This window comes from Lampris incognitus, chromosome 14 (genome assembly GCF_029633865.1).
Source record: "Lampris incognitus isolate fLamInc1 chromosome 14, fLamInc1.hap2, whole genome shotgun sequence".
NCBI classification, from domain to species: Eukaryota; Metazoa; Chordata; class Actinopteri; order Lampriformes; family Lampridae; genus Lampris; species Lampris incognitus.
Window position 1 is genome coordinate 30,612,166 of NC_079224.1, and position 20,815 is coordinate 30,632,980.

The following is a 20,815-nucleotide window of genomic DNA, read 5'->3' on the forward strand; positions in this document are numbered from 1 at the left end:
GCCATTTGGAACTGTGGATGTAGGACAGGTTTTCGTGGTCGGGCCAAACCACAGACGGATGCCCCGAGCCCTCCAACCAGTTCCACCATTGTTTCAGAGCCTCCACTACTGCCAGCAACTCCCGGTCCCCAACGTCATAATTTGTCTCTGTGGGGGTTGTGACTCCGGGAGAAAAAGGCACACGGATGGAGCTTACCATCCGCGGGCACCCGTTGGGACAGGACGGCCCCAATGCCCACTTCGAACGCATCCACATTCACAACAAGGGCAGCGCCGAGTCAGCATGGACAGTGACGGGGCTTGATGTGAGGCAATGTTTGAGCCGGGCGAAGGCCCGGTCCGCCTGGGGGGTCCAGCGGAATGGGGAGGAGCTCTTCTTGGTGGTGTCATTTATCAGGGCCGCGATTGTGCTGAAGCCCCGGATAAACCTGCGATAGAAGTTGGCAAAGCCCATGAATTGCTTTATCTGCCTCACCGACTTGGGCTGGACCCACTCCGACACAGCTCGCACCTTCTCTGGATCCACTGACATGCCGGAAGGGGAGAGGATGGAGCCCAGGAAGGAGACTGTGGTGGCGTGGAACTCACACTTCTCCAGTTTGACGATCAGGTAGTGCTGCAGCAGCCTCTTCAGGACCCTAAGGACATGATGGACGTGCTTCTGACGGGTCTTTGTATATCGTCAAGATATACAAACATGAACCTGTCCAGCATGTCCCACAGGACATCGTTGATGAGGGCCTGGAAAACGGCTGGGGCGTTCGCCCTAAAGACTTTGGATTGGTTCTGCAATGAACTTTTTTTTTTTAACTCTAATTGTTTCCACCCAGTTTTAGAGACGAAAGCTGGAAGAATGTCCTCGGTCGGTAGTTGAGCGAAGCGTTTTACCCAGCTAGCAATTTTTTGTTATAAAAATGTTATGACAATGTTAGGAAAAAAAATCTCAGAATGTTCTCTTAAGTGTTTTCAGCGGGAAGTTTTCGTTGCGTCCACAGAACCTCCTAGGATAACATTCTGGGAACGTGTTATAGAAAAACGTGCTGTAATTTCAGGCCTTAATAACATCCTAAAAACATTTTCAAAATACTGCTTTGCAAATGTTCTTCCTTTGTTATCATGTAACATTGCAGGAATGTGTTATAGAAGGACATTCTATAATCTGTTACCCAAAAACATCCTCAGAATGTTGCACCTGAAACGTTCTTCCTTTGTTAACATTTAACGTCATAGGAACATTATTTGAAATGGTAAACATCCTTCAAATGTTTTTTTAACATTAGATTAAAACATCTTCTTTAAAACATAAGCAGAACCTGTAGGGAATGTTAGCCAATGTTGTGGGAACATTCCCTGCTAGCTGGGTAGAGACTGACCTGTGAGTCTAGCTGTGAACTGTAGGGGAGCTCAATCAGGGGTCGTTACGACTTTCTCTTTCGGCTACACAACGTGCACCATTTATTCCTTCAGCCTAACAACAACAAAAACCCGCGCAGCGGAAGTGTGTCACTGTAAACACGAACCGAGAAAACAGCAGCTGTAAACAATCGTTCCTACTGGCTCAATAAGGGGAATTATGTATCCCTATCCACTACAGAACCAGCTTATCCGGAAACACATGTGCAACACTGTCATCTAGCGAGCCAGTTACTGTAAGTTGGCACTTGTCTGTCTTGCTCAGTTAGCTCACCGCCATACGTTTCAGTACTTGTCAATACGAGCGACAATTCGCATATTGTAGAATCGTTACGTTCTCTCCCGTTTTCTCGAAGGACTTTTGAAGAGAGAAAGATTATTATTGCAGAAGGACGTCCAACTCCCGAACGTGGCATCACAAAATCAACGAAGAATTTCGTCGGTCACTTTCAAGCTACTGTTTCAGTAGGCTATCTTATAAAGAATGACACACACACGAGTTGCTCAGTGCAGCCAAGTATAATCAAAGTGTTGTAACATGTTTGAGCGCGGGTCATGTGTATCTAAGGTAAACTAGTGGATAGCCGATGGCATCGATCTATCTAGACCCGTAACATCCTCCTTTTCCAAGTATAAACACATACACATGAAGTGCAAAATAAAATTACTTTCATATACGAACAACCAATAACAGTGCAACAGCAGTAGCGTATGATAACATTTCTCCTCTTTTCTCCCTCTCTCCCACATAGCAACCATCAACATTATTCAGATTACATAGTGAGTTTCAGTGGAGGTTTAGACAGCCGTCCAACCCTTGTGTAAGTGTGTCCATCCGAACGCGGTGCGCCAACAGGAGTAGATGGCGCCTTGGGCATGGACCTGATGGGGCTCGGCTCGAACACAGCCTGAGGGGTCTCAATGACAGTTTCTGTAGCTGGATCCCCGTCCGGTGTGTGTGCCGCAGCGGGTTCAACAGGATCGTGCGCGGCTCGTGCAGCTGGCTCAGCCACTCTGAGATCGATCCTCTTACGACGGTACAGGGAGCCATCAATGTCCACAAGATAAGACCTCGGCGCAACCCTGCGGAGACAAGTTCCGACTCTCCAGCGGCCAGTGTTATCACCTGGCAGGGGCTTCATCCGTACGACTTCCCCAATTTCAAGTGCCGGTAATTCACGGGCAGATCTGTCATAGAAGGATTTGGCAAGTTGCTTCCTGTGGCGCAGCTTTTCAGTGACGCCCATGACAACAGCTGGTTCCAGGAGCTTGCTTGCCGCCGGGATGGACGTCTTCAACCGGCGGGACATGAGGCGTTGTGCTGGGCTGCTGCCCATGTTTTCCGTAGGTGTATTCCTCCAGTGAAGCACGGCTTTCCAGGGGTCTTCACCATCATGCGCGGCCTTACGCAGAAGATTTTTTACAATCTTCACGGCCGACTCGGCCTTGCCATTCGCTTTCGGGTGTCTGGCAGAGGAGGTCACGTGCTCAAATTCCCACTCAGAAGCGAACCGTGTGAACTGAGCTGTGAACTGAGGGCCGTTGTCTGTAATAACCTTCTCTGGCTGACCATGTCGGGCGAACTGTGCCTTACATCGCTTGATGATTGTCTCTGCAGACATATCGGGTAGAAGCTCAATCTCCCAAAAATCGGAATAGTGGTCGACTATTAGGAGATAGTCTTTCTGTCTGAAGCTGAATAGGTCCATGCTCAAGACCTGCCATGGCTTGGTTGGTACTTCGTGAGAGAGCATGGTCTCCTTTTGCTGATTGTGGACGTACACATTGCAGGTCGAGCAGCTGCTTACAAAGTCCTTTATCTCTGACTGCATGTTGGGCCAGTACAATGTCTCTTGAGCGTGTCGGTAGCATGCATCACCCCCTATGTGACTTGAATGTATGCGCGTCAACATTTCTGGGCGGAGTGACTTTGGGATGATGACTTTTTGCCCCCGGAACAGAACTCCGTTCTGCACACTGATTTCATCCCTGAAGGGCCAGTACTCCCTAGCGATGAGGGGCGCTTCCTCCTTTACATCTGGCCAGCCCACGAGAACAGTGTTCTTCAGTGCCTGTAAGCATTCATCTCTGTCGGTGTGTCGTCTGATCTGTTCCAGCCGCTGGTTAGTCACATTCAGGTACTCTGCCTGGTTCACGTGCTGTATGTCTTCCTGCTCTTGTTGCAGAGAGCAGATAGTGTGTCGCTGATATGCAGTCCCTCTGCCGGAGCATCCAGCCGTAGCTCTGCTGAGCGTGTCGCTTATGAACATCTCTGGGCCTGGTTTGTAGATTACCCTCAGGTCGTAGTTCTGCAGAGTCATGAGCATGCTCTGGAGTCTCTTGGGCGCATTGAGAAGTGGCTTGCTGAAAATAGAGATCAGAGGCTTATGGTCCGTCTCTGCTGTGATTGGGTCGCGGCCATATAGGTAATGGTGAAACCTCTGGCAGGCGAAGACGATACTGAGACACTCCTTCTCAATTTGTGCATAGTTTTTTTCGGTGGGGGTAAAAGCCATCGAGGCAAATGCGATGGGCTGACCTTCCTGCATGAGACAACATCCGAGACCGCTCTGGCTGGCGTCGCTCTGGATTGCGATTGGTTTAGTTACATCATAGTAGCGCGGGACGGGCATGGCTGTCGCCAGCGCCTTAAGCTCATGACCCGCCGCCTCGTGCTTAGGCAGCCAGTGCCAGGGTGTGTCCTTGTCCAACAGGCGTCGCAACGGCTCGCAGACAGTAGATAGATGAGGCATGAACTTGGCTAAATAGTTAGCGAAGCCAATGAGACGCTGCACGCCCTTGGCATCTGTTGGGTTCGGCATGTCAATAATGGCTCTCACCTTCTCTGGATCGGGCTTCAGTCCAGCAGATGAGAGAATGTGGCCATGAAACTGCACCTCAGCCACCTTGAACTGCAACTTCTTCAGGCCGAGGCGAAGCTTGACCTCGCGGCAGCGTTCCATCAACGCCGCAAGCTTGACGTCGTGGTCGTCCCCAGCCTCCTTGTCTGTGTCCCCGCAGTCAACGACCAGGATATCGTCTGCAATGGGCTCAACGCCCTTCAGACCGGCGAGGAGCTCGTGCTGCTTGCGCTGATATACCTCGGGCGCCACCGATACTCCAAATGGTAACTTGAGCCACCGCTTCCTCCCCCAGGGGGTCCAGAACGTGGTCATGAGGCTACTCTCATAGTCCAGTTTGCATTGCAGGAATGCATCCCGAGCGTCCACTAACGTGAAGACTCTGGCCTTGGGCAATTTATACAAAATGTCCTCCAAGGTAGGCATGATGTAGTGAGAGCGCTTTAGGGCTTTGTTCAATGGTTTAGGGTCAATGCATATTCCCAGCTTCTCCGGTTTTTTAACAATCACCATGTTGCTGATCCAATCTGTAGGATCTGTGACAGGCGCAAGGTGGCCGTCAGCCTCGTACTCGTCCAGCTGGGCTTTGACTGCTGCTTTCATTGCGATTGGGACATTGCGAGGGGCACTCTGTACTGCAGCAACACTAGGATCAAGGTCAAAATGGACCTCCCCAGGCACGGATTCCACAGGGGAGTTGAACACGTCACTGTATCTGTTGATAAGCTGTTCTTTAGTTAGGGCTCCTGGTTGTGTGTGTTCCATTTTGAGCACCTCCTCTGGAATTGTGAAATGCATGAGCCCTAAACGTTCACAGGTGGAGCCTGACAAAAGAGGATGTTGGCTGGTCCTCACTATTTCGAATGAGAGCTTGTGTGTTTGGCCTCTCACAGTAGTCAGTCTCAAAGGTGCCCATAGAGCTGTGTTTCCCCCGAATACAGCTTCAGTCTGGTGTCACTCGGGCGGAGAGGTGTGTTTGGGGCCAGCCTTTTCTTGTCTTGAAAGCCCATTACATTGCAGGTGGCTCCAGAGTCCAGCTGACATTGTTGTGGCTTGTCGTGGAGTTTCAGAGTCACAAACCACTTCTTTCCTTTGGTGTGCACTGCGCCGATTGACTCAAACATGTACAGATCATCTGCATAATTACTATGCTCTGGGGGTTCTTCTGTGTATTCCACACAGTTTACCTTGCCCTCAGCATGCCCCTTTTTGCTCTTTAAGCACACTTTAGAAAAGTGATTAAGTGTCCCACATGACCTACATTGTTTCCCGAAGGCCGGGCAATGCTCTCTGCCCCTTGAATGCGAGCTGCCACAATATTTGCAATTGCCTGCATCTCCTGCTGTTCTGGGTGGATTGCTCTGTTTCCATTGGTTTTGTCTAGGTTGCCTAGCAACGGCATGCACTGCCTCCGGCTGCGGTGTTGTTGCAAACTCCATTGCTCTCATACGGATGTCAGTTTGCTCTGCTGCGCGACACGTCCCCGCGCTTAAGCATATCAGCTCCTTCACGCCTCTGGGCGCATACGCTTCCGATGGCCTTACGGTCGGTCTCTCCCCACCCCACTTCTAACACCAATGTAGCGAAATTCAGGGGGGCAGTCCGGGAGACCGTCACCACAGTCGGGACACGAACCCGTATCGCCCGCACCGCAGGAGACGTCGCTAACCGCTCGACTAAAGAGTCAGACTCGTCAGCCAGCGGCTAACGTGTCTACTTATTTTTATACATACTTTTTTACAGCCATATTCGTGTTGCTTAATGTAACCTTTTGAAAATGTTCAATATTGCTTGGACATTGAGAGTGAATTATTCCACAAATTTCTATTGATGCTTAGAGTGGTAAACGACATGTTGCTCCATTTTTATTATTCTATTCCTTAAAGTTACCAATTATATTTTAGAATGTTAACAATATGTTTCTTTTTATTACTATTCTCATTCCTAGCGATAACGCTTTATGGTATTGAATGCTGATGATACTTTCGAGTGCTTAAGGTTATGCACTTATTCTTAATTATTAATTCTATCGCTAGCTATGCTAGGTTCTGTTGATGGCATAGTATTGTCTTTACGTGAAGGGGGGAATATGTTGTGTTCTATGCAAAGGCCAGTAGGTGGCACCAATGTCATCAATGCCCTGTTACGTGTAACGTAAGTCAGAAGAGAAGAAGAAACGCTTGATCGTCACTACTGTGTTCCGTGCCTTACTTACTTATACTTACTTACTTATACATACAATGCTTACACAACACACACTCACAACATAACACAAGGCAAAAATGCGAATAAGATCAAAGGACTTGAGCGCATGACAATAAATGAATAATACCAAATTAAATAGGAATAAAAATAAAAAACAGTATAAATAAATAAAAACTACCAAACGTTTCCAAAAGCTTTCACAAACAGAAGGGTTTTAAGACAAGATTTAAGAGACTTAGTGTGTCTGAGATCAATAGGCAGAGAGTTCCATAGTGTGGGGGCTTTAACAGCAAAAGCCCAGTTACCCTTTGTAGCCTACAGCATTTACAAAGAGATATGATCCGGATTCAGAAATGGTGGCGCTGAAGAAATTAAACTCTTCTTGTAATGAATTCTAGCCAATACCTTTTTTTTTGCATGGGGCATTTTGGTACACTACCATTTTTTCATAGTTTCCATAGTTAGGGGAGAGTAACAACCAGCATTATTTGGGGTAAATTTTCAAAAAGGGATTCTTGGAGAGCGTTAAATGCAGAACGAGTAGGGATTGTCGGTTGCGGGTTGTAAACACAGCGTTCAAAGTTGGCCCCTCTCCCCGGCTCAGCGACACCAGAAGGACACGCCCCCTGACCTCAGTTGCCAGGACACATCCCAGTGTACAGGCCAACTCAGCGTCGCTTTTCATCCCTATCCTCTCCTACAGTGCTCGCCAGCGGGTGAAAGTCACCCCCAGATTCGCTCTCGTTTTGGAAAGAGCTTTGTCCGCTCGGTGTTTTGCCATTTTGCGTCTTTGCGGCGCTGTGTCCGACATTGTCGTAGCTTCCTCTTGGATGTGTGCTTACGTTTTGAGTCCCAAAGGTTAATGCCCAGAAACGTCCCGTATACAGCAAAATAAGAAAATATAGGCAGATGACAGCGTCTCTGCAGATACAGACACCTCCTCACTAGATGGGTCATAAGTGATGATTGAGAGGGATTATTTTTGTTTGAGTCCATACAGGGATTTTTTAGGAAAACTCTACTCGTTCTACCGCTAAGAAACAGACCTAATCCCAACAAGTTGGCATTATCATCGAAAACAATACCAGTTAGACAAACAGACTGCCCGTATCCCCTTCTACGTGCCCCACACCACCTCACTCCACTCCTCAAGACTGTTTAGATTTTCTTCCCGTCTGCCTACCTCCCATTTAAAGTAAAAGCACATGCCCTAGGACAGTGTTTCTCAACCCAGTCCTCAAGGACCCCCTATCCTGCAGATTTTCTTTTCAACCCTGAATAGGTACCTGTTTGTAGTAATTCAGCAGTGAATGTCAAGAGTTTGCACACCTTGCATAATTAAGTGCTGTGAGATGATTGGTCGAGTAAGTACAAGCAGAGCTACCTATGCAGGGTTACAATGAAAATCTGCAGGTTAGGGGGTCCTTGAGGACTGGGTTGAGAAACACTGCCCTAGGAGGTGTAACTGGTGTCTGCGGGTTTTCAGACACGCTATTTTTTTACACTACAACGATAATCCCTTTGCCATACATACAGGATAACAACAGTTAAACACAACACACTACGGGACTGCTTCATATTCGTTTGATTTGACTGTAGACTGACACAATGGGAATCATGCTGCACTCAGTGTTCCCCAGATGTCATACTTGTTAGAGAATATAACGTGCCCATTACTACAGCCCCATCACGCGCACACGTATACACACCCGCGTGCGCGCGCACACACAGTGCTGCATCGCAATATAGTGATCTCTGCAAATAACTACACTGACATGACTGTTGCATAACACATTAGACTTAGATACACATTGAAAGTTGCACTCTTTTTTGTATTCATAACTGGGAGGCAAGGTAATAAATCGTTCCAACAGTCAGTCAAACAAACAGCAAATCGTTCACATAAACCTCCTCAAGCTGATAGCGGTTGGAGTTATCGTAATCAATTTTGAGAGGTTTGTAACCTTTAACACGACATGAAAAAAATGCCAGGCTTAACTTTTGCCGTCAAAGCTTATTTGCAACTTTTCATTTAAATCAAAATGATAAAAGCAAAAGTATGTGAGGGCCCGTTTTGTTTCAACCTGACTCGCTTGTGGCCCAGCCTCGTTGTCATTATAATCTTAAGGACCTAGCTTACGTGTTAGCCCACCAATCGAAGGCGAAGGCTCGATGCGTACTCGACACAAACACAGAGCCCAAGAAAAAGGGAAGACCAGATACTTCCATCAAGGTTGACTTCCGTGCGGCACATTTATTTGTCAGTCAATCGGGGAAACGTGGTTAAAAACCATAATTGTAATTTATTACCAAAAGGCGTTTGCGTCATCATATAAAGACGCTTCAACGTTAGTTTTCAGTATTCGAGATGTACTTATTTTCCATCATGCTGCTGTGTCAGTTCTCATTGGGTCTTCCAACAGGTCAGTATGTCGTTGCACTGCATTATGGTTCGATGATATGAATATGAAGGTAACGAGCGATTTTATAATGTAACGTAATGCAACTTTTACGCGTTTGGGCTCAGTGCGCGTTTTCCCCTTTATCATCAGACACAGTCATCCAGATACGGCAATGGGGAGTGGTCGGCGGAGAGCGGGTATTGGAGCAGGTTTTGGTTAATGGTGTCAATCTAACAAACCGAAACGATGAAATCAACAAGATTATTCGGACCATTCTGGGCGATGCGCCGACTCGAAGGCAAGCCTTTGACTTGCACACGGAAGTCAGCGAAGCTGCGATGTCAAGTAAGAGCCAACCGTGGGCTACATCTGTCACTTCTGTTTGAGATCGTAAGCACTTTGCATGGCACGCTTGTTTCTTTGCATGTTTGTTTGTCTTCGGCAGAAAACCACACTCTGCTCCGTGTGCGCGAATGCATAGTTGACGGGTCCTCCCTATCGGTGCAATTGTCCGATCGTATATTGTGCAATGGGAAGGTGTACCTGACCCTGGATCGGACCACGGACACACGGCTTGCACCCAAAAGACTGCGGGACAAGAATCCAGTGAGCACTGGGAATGAGAGGGGACAGCTTCAGGAGGGATGCATCCACCTCATGCAAGAGTTAAAGCTCTCTCAAGCCAAATCCGGTATGTCTAACGTTTCACTTGCCCCAGCACTTTCAATGTTTAACTTTTCGGCTTGAATATCGTTTAACCATTCACTCCCAAGCGCCAAGAAGCTGCTGTTTGACTGCGCTAGAATTACTGATAAAAGAGTTGGGTTTTGGTCAGAGTTGGTATGGCATGCTCCTTTGAAACAAGCCAAGCAATCACATTCTGACAATAGCGTGTTACTCATGGGTGGACTGGACACACTGGAGAGATTTTTTTTCTTCTCTAGGCAATGTTAATCACTTCCCTTGATTGTTTGGAGTGGGTGCTCTGGGATATACAGTGGGCACAAACATAGACACATGCAGGATGTCAGGTTTGCACAGTGCTTGCCTACCTACAAACACATATCTGAATCTAAAACTTCACACAGCTGTGACACAGACATTGATTTGGACAAGAACCCCCTCTACAATCCTGGACAACACACCAATCTTGCACACAGAGACTCAAGTTTTTGTACATTTCTGCCCTGTAGAGTTCACCAACACACTATCCATCCAAAGTGGTGGTAGGTACCCAATCATGTGACAGAGTGCTGTGTGTATGCATGTTTTCATTCCAAACCAACAGCTATCAGGGTTTCCCCGATTCGTCCGGTTGAATGTGTGTTAGTGAAATCAGCTGGTCTAGTGTTGGGTTGGAATGAAGATATACACATGGTTAGACGCCACTGATCTAAAGTTACTTATCAGCTAGACAAGTGGCTCCAATTCATTTGTCAGCTGCCCTTGACTGCCCAGATAGTTTAACAACTTGTGCTTGTAGTGATGGTGCCAACCCATAGATCTCATGGAAATCTCATGGTAAAGTGAATATGTCAATGTTGCATGAATATGCTGTAATTTGTCAAATATGAGCTGTAATTGGTCAAACACTTGGCCTCAAATTTTGCAGTGTCATGCAAAACGAGTGTATCATAAATGCAAGATGGTCACTAATTCAGAATGTTTTCATAGTTTCGGGTCTTCCTGTGCCTGCTGTTTTGACTCCAGTATTGGCACTAATCGTTTCCATTTTGCTGGTTATTATCAGCCTCCTCATCTCTAAAAAGTATGGTAAGTGAATGAGAGTTACATTCCCCAAAGTGGACCTGACTCATTTGTATCCCTCAATGCATTGTATTTTTCTCAGTCGTGCATATAGAACAAATATCAGGCGCAAGATATTCAATTTGCAGAGATATCTGGAGTAATTTGCCTCTAAATTTCAGTGTTTTTTTTGCTTATAATATCAGTCCCCACTGTCCTCCTGTAGTGATTTCAGTTAGGCTCCAGCTTAATCTGTTTATTAACCCTTTTGTTGTTTTTAACCAGAGTGAATTTGGTATGCAGAAAATGTCAGGCATGGTCATGTGTTTCTTTCTCTCTCCCTTCCTAGGCTTCAGGCACCCTGGAGGTAAAAAACATGTACTTTGTATTTTTTGTCTTTGTTAAACAGATTTCTCATTTAATTGGCATAGCAGAAGATTGATAGAAAGTTAAAGATTAAATGCCCACGAGCGCCATGGTCATTATATATTCCATTCTTTTATAGCGTTTATCTCTCAATCCCGTGGTTGTGTTGGGCCTAAATGGCCTTATGTAATGGGTGACCTCACTTTCTCATTCTCGTTTCAGCCAGTGTTTCAGGAATGACAGTGCTTTGATTTGTTAATGGATATGAAATATGAAAAAGTGATGATGTGAATTATAGTGTGAATGTGTTTTGCTTGGTTATGCGTTTGGGAAAAGGGGGTAGACCTAGTGAAGTCATGCCTACAGCTTATTGATTGATTAACCTGATTACTTTCTGGCGATTGATGAATAGTGTGTCTTTTCTCTTTCTGCAGGTGTTATTGGCTCAATTATACACTATCCTCAGAACATCACAGAAATACCTCAAGAAAGAAAAGGCAATGGTTACCAGGCCATCTAAGTCAAAGAGGATGCTAACTTTTATCAGGTTCATATAAGCTCTTGCACCGTTACTCTGGCTATTACGGACACTGCCACCCATGCCCATGGATGCTTTTGAATCACAACAGTAACTAAAGCTTTCTTTTCAAAAGCCTGTTGTAATGGATGACAATATTTTAAGCCTTGAATTTTCCGGGTAATTTTTCCAGGATTCCCTGTTGCACTTTATTATATCCTTTGCATCTTATTACACTGGTACTTCTTTGTACCTTAGGACACAAGGTCAGTTGTAGAAAGGCTTTGTCTCTTGTGGAATAGTGGGCTTTGTGACCACAATATTTTTTTTAATGTAGAATCAAAAGCTATAAGCATGGCCATTTTCATCAATAAACACATCAATTAGCACAAATGCTGGTTAAGAACTGCAAGATCAAGAATTTATTTGGGCATCTTTATGAAATTTGTGAAAAAAAAATGGTTAAGACTGTGTATACATCTGTCCAAATCTGATCCAGACTGGTCTTGACAATAAATACAGCTAAAATATCCACTATGTCTGACTAGCCCATGAACCTCTCAGAACTTGTTATAGATTATTTTTTATCTGTCTTGACACTGTGTTTTGGGATTACCATGTAGATTTGTTTTATTGTATTCTATTGATTAGGCATCACATGTGATGCTGTAGAGGTGTCAAATCGTATAGGCACGCTGGAGGGTGTACATCAGGAAGCCTAAAGTCAATTTCAGTTTGAGAACAGGCGATCTTTAAGATTTGGGTCTTGATGGCATCGTTGGGTCAAAGCTCCCGCTACTCTGACTGCATACATAATCAGATTCTACTTGGTTGTTGTGAAAGAAAGAAACAAAGCAAAATGGATGGGGATTTTTTTTTAGACATTCATAGCAGAAGTAATTGACCTTTACTGGTGGCTCCTCAGCGTTCTCACAGTTCTCTCTTTCATGCACTGCTTGACCTCGGAGCAGTTGCTCAGAACATTAAGGACTGAATGTGATTTCTGTGAATTTGATTAAATTTAATGTTGCCGTTGATTTACTGAGTGAGCATGAATGGCGATACCGTTGTTGTTTGGCTGTTTGGCTGTAACAGTGCTCAGACCTATTCATCATTGTTTAGATCCAAATTAAACCCCTTTTGTCAAGTTGCGCTTTTACATTACATTGTTAAAAAAAATAAAATCTTTTACCTGCAGTGATACCAGTTCATCTAAAGGGATTCTTTTTGTTGACTTGGTTTTTAAGCCCATTCAATATTATTACCTTGATGAAAAGTGCTATGTGAAATTCTACTAGAAAAGCAAGCAAGTAAAATCAAATTCAAACAGATTGGTCATGGAAACGCAACAAATTTGCAGGCATCTGCCATTATCAAAAGTTCTCAGTAGATATTCCCAGAAAGTTGAATCAGTTCATCTGGACACAGTGTTTATTGAGAGAAATATTTCATCACTCATCTAAGTGACCTCTTCAGTCTCAACTGACTGCAGGTATCCTCGCCCTTATAAACAATACAGTAGCGTAACGACCGAAACCAACGATGGGTTTCATATGCAAATTGCTGTGACTATTAACTAGAGTTACAGTGGCCATGTGTACTATTCACAGAGGATTTGGGAATGTTTGCAATCGCAGCATTGTAAGATGGTGACTGATGTACTCTTAGCCCCCCCCCCCCGCAGTTCAGGGATGGTCGTTCCCTCTTCACATAGATGGCCTCTTTGACTCCCCGTTCAAACCAGCGTTCCTCCCTATCAAGGATGTGCACTTGTAATACCCCTGGAACAGAGGAAGAAATGAATACAGGACAGCTGCTGACTCTTCATCAACTGTATTAATGACGACAGCCCCCAGCGTGCCCTCTAGTCACATCTCCTCAGACATGAGCAATTAAAAACCGATTCAGTCCTAACAAATCGATTTCAGTGTGAACATATTTCACCCGATTACACACATCCTCATCCTTGAAAGAGTGGCCACTGGCCTGTAGATGGGTGTAGACTGTGGAGTCCTGGCCTGACGTGTTAGCTCTTCTGTGTTGTGCCATCCTCTTGGCCAGCGTACACGTGTTTAGCTTCCCCAATGTACAATTCAACTTTCTGGGATTTCCTTACCTGGATTATTGAACATGCATCAAGACTCAATAGGTATTGTTTGGTGCGATCACTGCATAGTTGACAGAAGACTGTGTGAACAAGTCTTTTTGGGCTCAAGGTGTATAAAACAACAACACAAACCATTCAGCAGCCCGAGCTCCGGTGTTATTGAATACCAAAACCTGGTGTGGGGTGGGTTGATGGGGGCGGGGGGGGGGGCGTGAGAGAGAGAGATGAGTTTACTTTTTCAGTCACCACCATATATGGCAAGGACCGCCATATAAATGCCCCAGGAAAGCCAAAATGTCACACATGGCACATGTCAGCAACTCAGTCAAAGTTCTTTCATGTTCTGAAACGCCGGATCTCTGCTGTAATTTTGAGATTATCCCTTTGTCATTCAGAGATTTGCTACCTTTGAGACTTGGAAGATTTGTCATGATAAGACAAATAACATTGTCTTATGTTTGAAAATTCCTTGCTTTTCATTTAGAGAAATCTCATTTCAATGCATTTTGTACTAAAACCCCTACCGTATGTATTTGAATGTTTGTAATTTTGCTTTGTTCATATTCCCATACAGATGAAGTGATGCTATATAATGTATTAAAAATTCAAATAAATAAAGGAGCACATCTTTACTGTTAAATGTCATGTAGGAAAGCTGAATTACATGGAGGGATCTTATGACACAATTCACCACCCTGTGTCACTACTCTGATAATTTAACACTTGATTTGGAATATCTATTTATATCCGCAATTGTATTTATGGCCACCTGCTTTAGATTGAAAGGCCAAGAGCGTATTTGTAAATTTTTACTCTTACCTACTCTCCAAATCGTGGTTGTAGTAACTTTGAAGTGATTTGGTCTTGGATTTAGCGGGATACCAATTATAAACATCTTAATGCTACACTACTATAAACTCTGTGTGAAACATTTTTGATTTCTCTTAATCAACAAAGGGAAACAAGAAACAATTCCACAATCATAACTTGAACATCACTCAGTGGACACAACAACAATAATAATGTCAATGACAATAATAATGCTAGGAGGCATTATTTATCAGTTGGTTTTATTTTCAATTTTGAGTCCATCCCCCCCAAGTCTTCCTTTAACCTGTAGGAGGCGACACTATTTTGTTTCTGTCGCTGCTTGGTGACGAAGGAGGCATTTCGTTACTGGCTTTTTTTTAAAACCGGAAACGTTCTCCACCAATCACTTGGACACATCACGTCACCATAACTTAACGGTAGCTCCACAAAGTTGGAACAAGCCAATCACAGGACGTCTTTCGAGCTTTTAACCGTGCTCTGCGCAAGGTTTGAATTTTTTCTATGGGTCTGATCGACAGCAGGCTGGAATCTTGTATTGCATTTTAGTGAGCGCCTGGGTGAGTTTGATTTGCTTCACTGCTAGCGTCGTTTATAAGTTAACCTTTTTTTTAACTCGATTAACATGTAAGGTTGGGGGTGATTATTGTATTTGGTGGTTTCAATAAAAAGCCGCATGTCTGGATGATCACTAATTTAAGATTATTAGCTAACGCAAGTTGAGTAACTCGACGACAGTATACTGTGTCATGTAGCTAGCGAGATAGTGTTAGATGATAAATGAACGACCAGTAAATTAACGTAAGGAAGACTAACGTGATCCGGATGGGCGTCCACTCAAGCGAAATAAAGTATTTGGCTAAATCAAGGTCACTGTCTTTCGGTCGACACTTTGCGAACTTTATCATGATAGCGGCAGGTTAGCTAAAAATCGATTAGCATCTCCATCTTTGCAATGGCTTGTTTCTGCCCGCCGTGCCCAAAACGTCTGTGCGGCAACAAAAGTTATTACGTAGTTTTGTCCTAGATCTTTTATTCTGAATTACATGGTATTAACGAGGTGACGTTTTAAATGTTTTGCTTGATTCACAGGACGCATATAAGAATCGCTCAAAGATGGCTCAGTTCGTATTCGACAACGACATCCACGGCATCTTGAAGTTGGACATGCCAATAACAAACGCGCCCATGGCGAGGTGGCAAAGGAAAGCCAGCTCCTCAACCACGTCGAGCACAAACGCTTTGTCGCCTGCAAAATCTGCCAACACATCACTGGGTACATCCAAAACTCCAGGTAAAACTCCAAGTAAAACTCCAAGTAAAACTCCGGGTAAAACGCCAGGTAAAACATCAGGTAACTCTCACTTATGTGTATGATTTGATGTGGTTTAACCTTTTGACACCGTCTTCAAACAAAGATAACCAGAGTCACCCCTCTTAGGTAAAAGTAAAAAATGCACCCCATCCAAAGCTGGAGGCGACCGCTACATTCCTGTCCGAAACAACAAACAGATGGATGTGGCAAGCTTCCTGCTTTCCAAAGAGAATGAGCATTTGGACCTGAACAATCCTACAACAACACTAGTGAGGCCACCCCATTCAATTCAATTTAATTTAATTTATTGTCATTAAAAACAATGTGCAGGCACATGTAAAAATGAAATGATATATTCTCTAATTATACTGTCTTTTTAATGAAACTGTTGATCATGTCATCTTGTCTGTTGAAGGAAAACCAAAAAGCCTGGTCTGTCACACTCAATGGGTATGACATTGAAGAGGCTAAAATTTTGCATTTGGCAGGGAAGCCATTGAATGCTCCAGAAGGTACAGAAGTTTGAGATGATAACCTTGAAGTCTCTGCATGACATGGGGAGACACAGGCTTGATGATTTTGCTCTGATTTACAGGTTATCAGAACAACTTGAAAGTTCTTTATAGTCAAGTTACAACTCCAATCTCCACCAAAAAGACAAGATACATATCTACTATTCCTGACAGAATTTTGGATGCTCCAGATCTAAAAAATGACTTCTGTGAGTTTACTATTTTTGACTACTGGATTATGGGCAGAGTAATCTTTTCATGCACAGTCATCCAATTGTCTTTGGATGTAGTTGATGACTTTGCTGTAGACTTTGCTGTATTTCATGAATAATTCACTTTTCAGAGTCTGACCTGAACCCCTGAGTTAAGATAAGGGTGTTCCTATGCACTAATCATGCTTTCTTTTGGTCCCGTTTCTTCTAGATTTGAATCTGATTGACTGGAGCAGCCAGAACATTCTTGCTGTGGCTCTTCACAACAGTGTCTATCTGTGGGATGCCACTCAAGGAGACATCACTCTTTTGACGAAGATGGAACGTGATGAGGACTACATCAGTTCAGTGTGCTGGACCAAGGACGGAAACTACTTGTCCATTGGTACCAGTGACAACAAAGTTCTGGCAAGTGTATAATTTGATATACTTTTACCTCACCAACTCTTGGCTTTGTTGACGAATTGCATATTGGTACATTAATGTGCTGGTTCCCGTTTGTCCATTTCTACACTTCTGCTGTAGTTGTGGGATGTGGAGAGCCAGAAACGTTTACGTAGCATGGCCAGCCACACAGCGAGAGTTAGCAGCCTGAGTTGGAACAATCACATTCTGTCCAGGTACAACTGCCAATTTCCTCCTATATATTAGTCTTCTAAAGTGAGACAGTTGATGTGAATTTAAATGTTTAAATCTAATGGTTTTGATACCCCACCCTAGTGGCTCCAGGTCAGGGCACATTCACCACCATGATGTCAGGGTGGCAAACCACCACATTTTCACACTCACTGGCCATTCTCAGGAGGTGTGTGGCCTGAAGTGGTCTCCTGATGGCAGATATCTGGCCAGTGGCGGCAATGATAACATGGTGTTTATCTGGCCGGGTGTACAGGATGGCAGCAACAGCAATGATGGCCAGGCAGTCCGTTGTTGGAGTGAACACCAAGGAGCAGTCAAAGTGAGCAGTTTATGTTCGATACTTGGTCATGGATTCTTAAAGAGAGGAAATATAGGAATTTTAAAATGGGTTTTATACATGTGGGTGTGGACTGACCGGTTGTTTCCATTTTTTTCCCCTTCTCATCTTTCTCTTAGGCTTTAGCCTGGTGCCCATGGCAGCCAAACATCCTTGTATCAGGAGGTGGTACCAGTGACCGACACATCCGTATCTGGAATGTCAACAGTAACACGTGTCTCAATTCGCTTGACACTCAGGCCCAGGTAACTTCCAATGCCTGTACTATCAATGGTGGTTACCACAGTATGACACATGAAAAATAACTAGAACTAGGTCTTTTTTTTCCTTTTTGACTACCTTGTCTGTCTTTTGCGTTCAACTTGCATGTTAATTTTATCTTTCAGATCTCTTCATTGTTGTTTGCACCCAACTACAAGGAGCTAGTGTCTGGCCATGGTTATGCCCACAATAATATTGTTATCTGGAAGTATCCTTCGCTTGCCAAAGTTACAGAGCTCAATGGTAAGTCACCAGCTCAGTAGATGGATGGATTGATTCATAGCATTAAAAGGTTTGACGTAAACTTGCCTGTATGCATTAAGACCTCTAAACATATATCAAACAGCTGTGAATTTCCATATTTTATCTGGTCTTAGTAATTCAATGCTCTTTATTTTAGGCCATGAGGACAGAGTTTTAAACGTAACAATGAGTCCAGACTGCTCCTCTATTGCCACTGTTGCGGGTGATGAGACCGTTCGTCTCTGGAAGTGCTTTGAATTGGATGCTGTTAAGAAGAAGGCCAAAGAGAGGATGGGCAAACTGGCCACTGGTACAATTCATCAATCAATCAGATGATGGACCTCATCAGTCAATCAATCAGATGATGACCCTGCTCTTGAAGTTGCTGATCATTGTTTTTATTTCATTTTTTTTTTATCTACAGAATTTAAAAAACTTTTTTTTTTAATATTGCTCTCCAATAAAGGTTTTCACTTTGGTGGACATCAATGTAAATGACTGCTAAAGTACTTTGATATTGCCTTATGCAGTGAGTGTTGGCATAGGCTATAATGTCAAATGATGTAGTGCTACAGTGCCCCCTCTTGTGGCTTGTTCCGCAATTTAATTTGCAGACTTCCATCTTCGTCTTTATACTTTTGGGGACTTCCGTTTTCTTCTCCTGGTACACGGTCATTTTAGACATCGTCAAAGGTACAGCCAAAGTATGAAACTAAACTCGTCGTGTATCCTATTCGTATGTTTTTATTCTGTAAGAGAGACAAATTTATTGTGTGAGTTACTTTGTTGCTTTTGCGTTGTTTGTATCTCTTATCTCTAAGAGCTCCAAACTAGGGAAGCGCATGGCAAGCTAGAAAGAACACTAGCAGGAAGGGCTGTCAGAAAAACCTAAACTAGCGCCCTTGGTAAGCGGAACAAGGAATGTGAACATTGTATGCATTACTAGAGGTGTGATTTATGTTCATGCAAGGAAAAAGAATTTCACTATTTAATTTGCTCATGAGTAACACTGCCCATGTTTGCTAGCTTAAAAGCAGTGGATTTCTTCTGTGAACATAAAGTTAATACATTTCATTTGAAAGAAGTCACGTGGTGCATTGCATTATGTTTTATACTTGTCATCAGCATATTTCAGAAGCTTGTAATGTATTGTCAATTGGTCTCATAATTTGTGTGAGTTATGAAACTACAGAGAAGTATTGCATTTATTTTATCATTCTGTAGTTTTCACGGTGCTCAAGTGGAAAGAAGAGAATAAATAGACACCCGTTTGAAACTCTGCATCTTGCTTATTCGAGCCAAGGGGCTGCGAAAGTGAAAACTCGCCACTACACCAGCCCTGCCATCTCTTGACAGACTGATGCCATCACACGCGATGCCCAGCTACCAGCCGGACACCATAACCAATGACATGTTCTATGAAAAGGTTAAAGGGTGAAGTGTTTTTCAGCTGTTAATGCTCTCAGTACCTGTCTATGACATTTTGTGTCATTGCTGTTTTATGCTAAAAATCTGTTTTGGATGTCCAGAACTTGTAAAGATCTGACATAAATAGCTTTACTCAGTAAGGGGTAACCACAGATCAAACACTTAAATCCAGGCAAAGGACAATAAAAGGCCACAGGTGACTTGAAGCAGCTGCACAGACAAAACAAAATGTCACTCCCGACAAAAGAGACAAGACAACTCCACAGACACACCAGTCAGGCCCAGCTCCTGTCAAAGAACACTTAACAGAGAAAGGCCAAGAGATGTACACTACCGTTCAAAAGTTTGGGATCACCCAAACAATTTTGTGTTTTCCATGAAAAGTCACACTTATTCACCACCATATGTTGTCAAATGAATAGAAAATAGAGTCAAGACATTGACAAGGTTAGAAATAATGATTTGTATTTGAAATAAGATTTTTTTTACATCAAACTTTGCTTTCGTCAAAGAATCCTCCATTTGCAGCAATTACAGCATTGCAGACCTTTGGCATTCTAGCTGTTAATTTGTTGAGGTAATCTGGAGAAATTGCACCCCACGCTTCCAGAAGCAGCTCCCACAAGTTGGATTGGTTGGATGGGCACTTCTTGCGTACCATACGGTCAAGCTGCTCCCACAACAGCTCAATGGGGTTCAGATCTGGTGACTGCGCTGGCCACTCCATTACCGATAGAATACCAGCTGCCTGCTTCTGCTCTAAATAGTTCTTGCACAATTTGGAGGTGTGTTTAGGGTCATTGTCCTGTTGTAGGATGAAATTGGCTCCAATCAAGCGCTGTCCACTGGGTATGGCATGGCATTGCAAAATGGAGTGATAGCCTTCCTTATTCAGAATCCCTTTTACCCTGTACAAATCTCCCACCTTACCAGCACCAAAGCAACCCCAGACCATCACATTACCTCCACCATGCTTAACAGATGGCGTCAGGCATTCTTCCAGCATCTTTTCATTTGTTCTGCGTCTCACAAACGTTCTTCTTTGTGATCCAAACACCTCAAACTTGGATTCATCCGTCCACAACACTTTTTTCCAGTCTTCCTCTGTCCAATGTCTGTGTTCTTTTGCCCATCTTAATCTTTTTCTTTTATTGGTCAGTCTCAGATATGGCTTTTTCTTTGCCACTCTGCCCTGAAGCCCAGAATCCCGCAGCCGCCTCTTCACTGTAGATGTTGACACTGGTGTTTTGCGGGTACTATTTAATGAAGATGCCAGTTGGGGACCTGTGAGGCGTCTGTTTCTCAAACTAGAGACTCTAATGTACTTATCTTCTTGCTCAGTTGTGCAACGCGGCCTCCCACTTCTTTTTCTACTCTGGTTAGAGCCTGTTTGTGCTGTCCTCTGAAGGGAGTAGTACACACC

At 43.9% G+C, this 20,815-nt stretch overlaps 3 protein-coding genes across 4 annotated transcripts; 2 read left to right on the forward strand and 1 right to left on the reverse strand.

Annotated features, from left to right (window-relative positions):
- Nucleotides 1-256: 256 nt before the first annotated feature.
- LOC130124400 (uncharacterized) lies at nucleotides 257-7,290 on the reverse strand. The gene is made up of 2 exons (XM_056293855.1): nucleotides 7,181-7,290; nucleotides 257-638 (listed from the first exon to the last, which is right to left on the reverse strand). The coding sequence occupies exons 1-2, from the start codon at nucleotides 7,288-7,290 to the stop codon at nucleotides 257-259; spliced, it is 492 nt and encodes a 163-aa protein (XP_056149830.1).
- A 1,374-nt stretch (nucleotides 7,291-8,664) lies between these two features.
- Nucleotides 8,665-12,702, forward strand: LOC130124180 (uncharacterized). 2 transcript variants are annotated; one of them, XM_056293629.1, is made up of 6 exons: nucleotides 8,665-8,902; nucleotides 9,032-9,226; nucleotides 9,327-9,572; nucleotides 10,556-10,654; nucleotides 10,977-10,994; nucleotides 11,428-12,702. In XM_056293629.1, the coding sequence occupies exons 1-6, from the start codon at nucleotides 8,848-8,850 to the stop codon at nucleotides 11,511-11,513; spliced, it is 699 nt and encodes a 232-aa protein (XP_056149604.1). In that variant the 5' UTR covers nucleotides 8,665-8,847; the 3' UTR covers nucleotides 11,514-12,702. The 2 variants fall into 2 exon arrangements, with proteins under 2 accessions (XP_056149604.1, XP_056149605.1); XM_056293630.1 differs by lacking the exon at nucleotides 10,556-10,654.
- Nucleotides 12,703-14,887: 2,185 nt separating this feature from the next.
- cdc20 (cell division cycle 20 homolog) lies at nucleotides 14,888-19,227 on the forward strand. Its single transcript, XM_056292765.1, has 11 exons — nucleotides 14,888-15,005; nucleotides 15,538-15,739; nucleotides 15,887-16,029; nucleotides 16,176-16,272; nucleotides 16,356-16,481; nucleotides 16,696-16,892; nucleotides 17,010-17,104; nucleotides 17,205-17,442; nucleotides 17,580-17,705; nucleotides 17,847-17,964; nucleotides 18,122-19,227. Exons 2-11 carry the CDS (start codon nucleotides 15,562-15,564, stop codon nucleotides 18,298-18,300), a joined length of 1,497 nt encoding a protein of 498 aa, XP_056148740.1. The 5' UTR covers nucleotides 14,888-15,005; nucleotides 15,538-15,561; the 3' UTR covers nucleotides 18,301-19,227.
- Nucleotides 19,228-20,815: the final 1,588 nt, after the last annotated feature.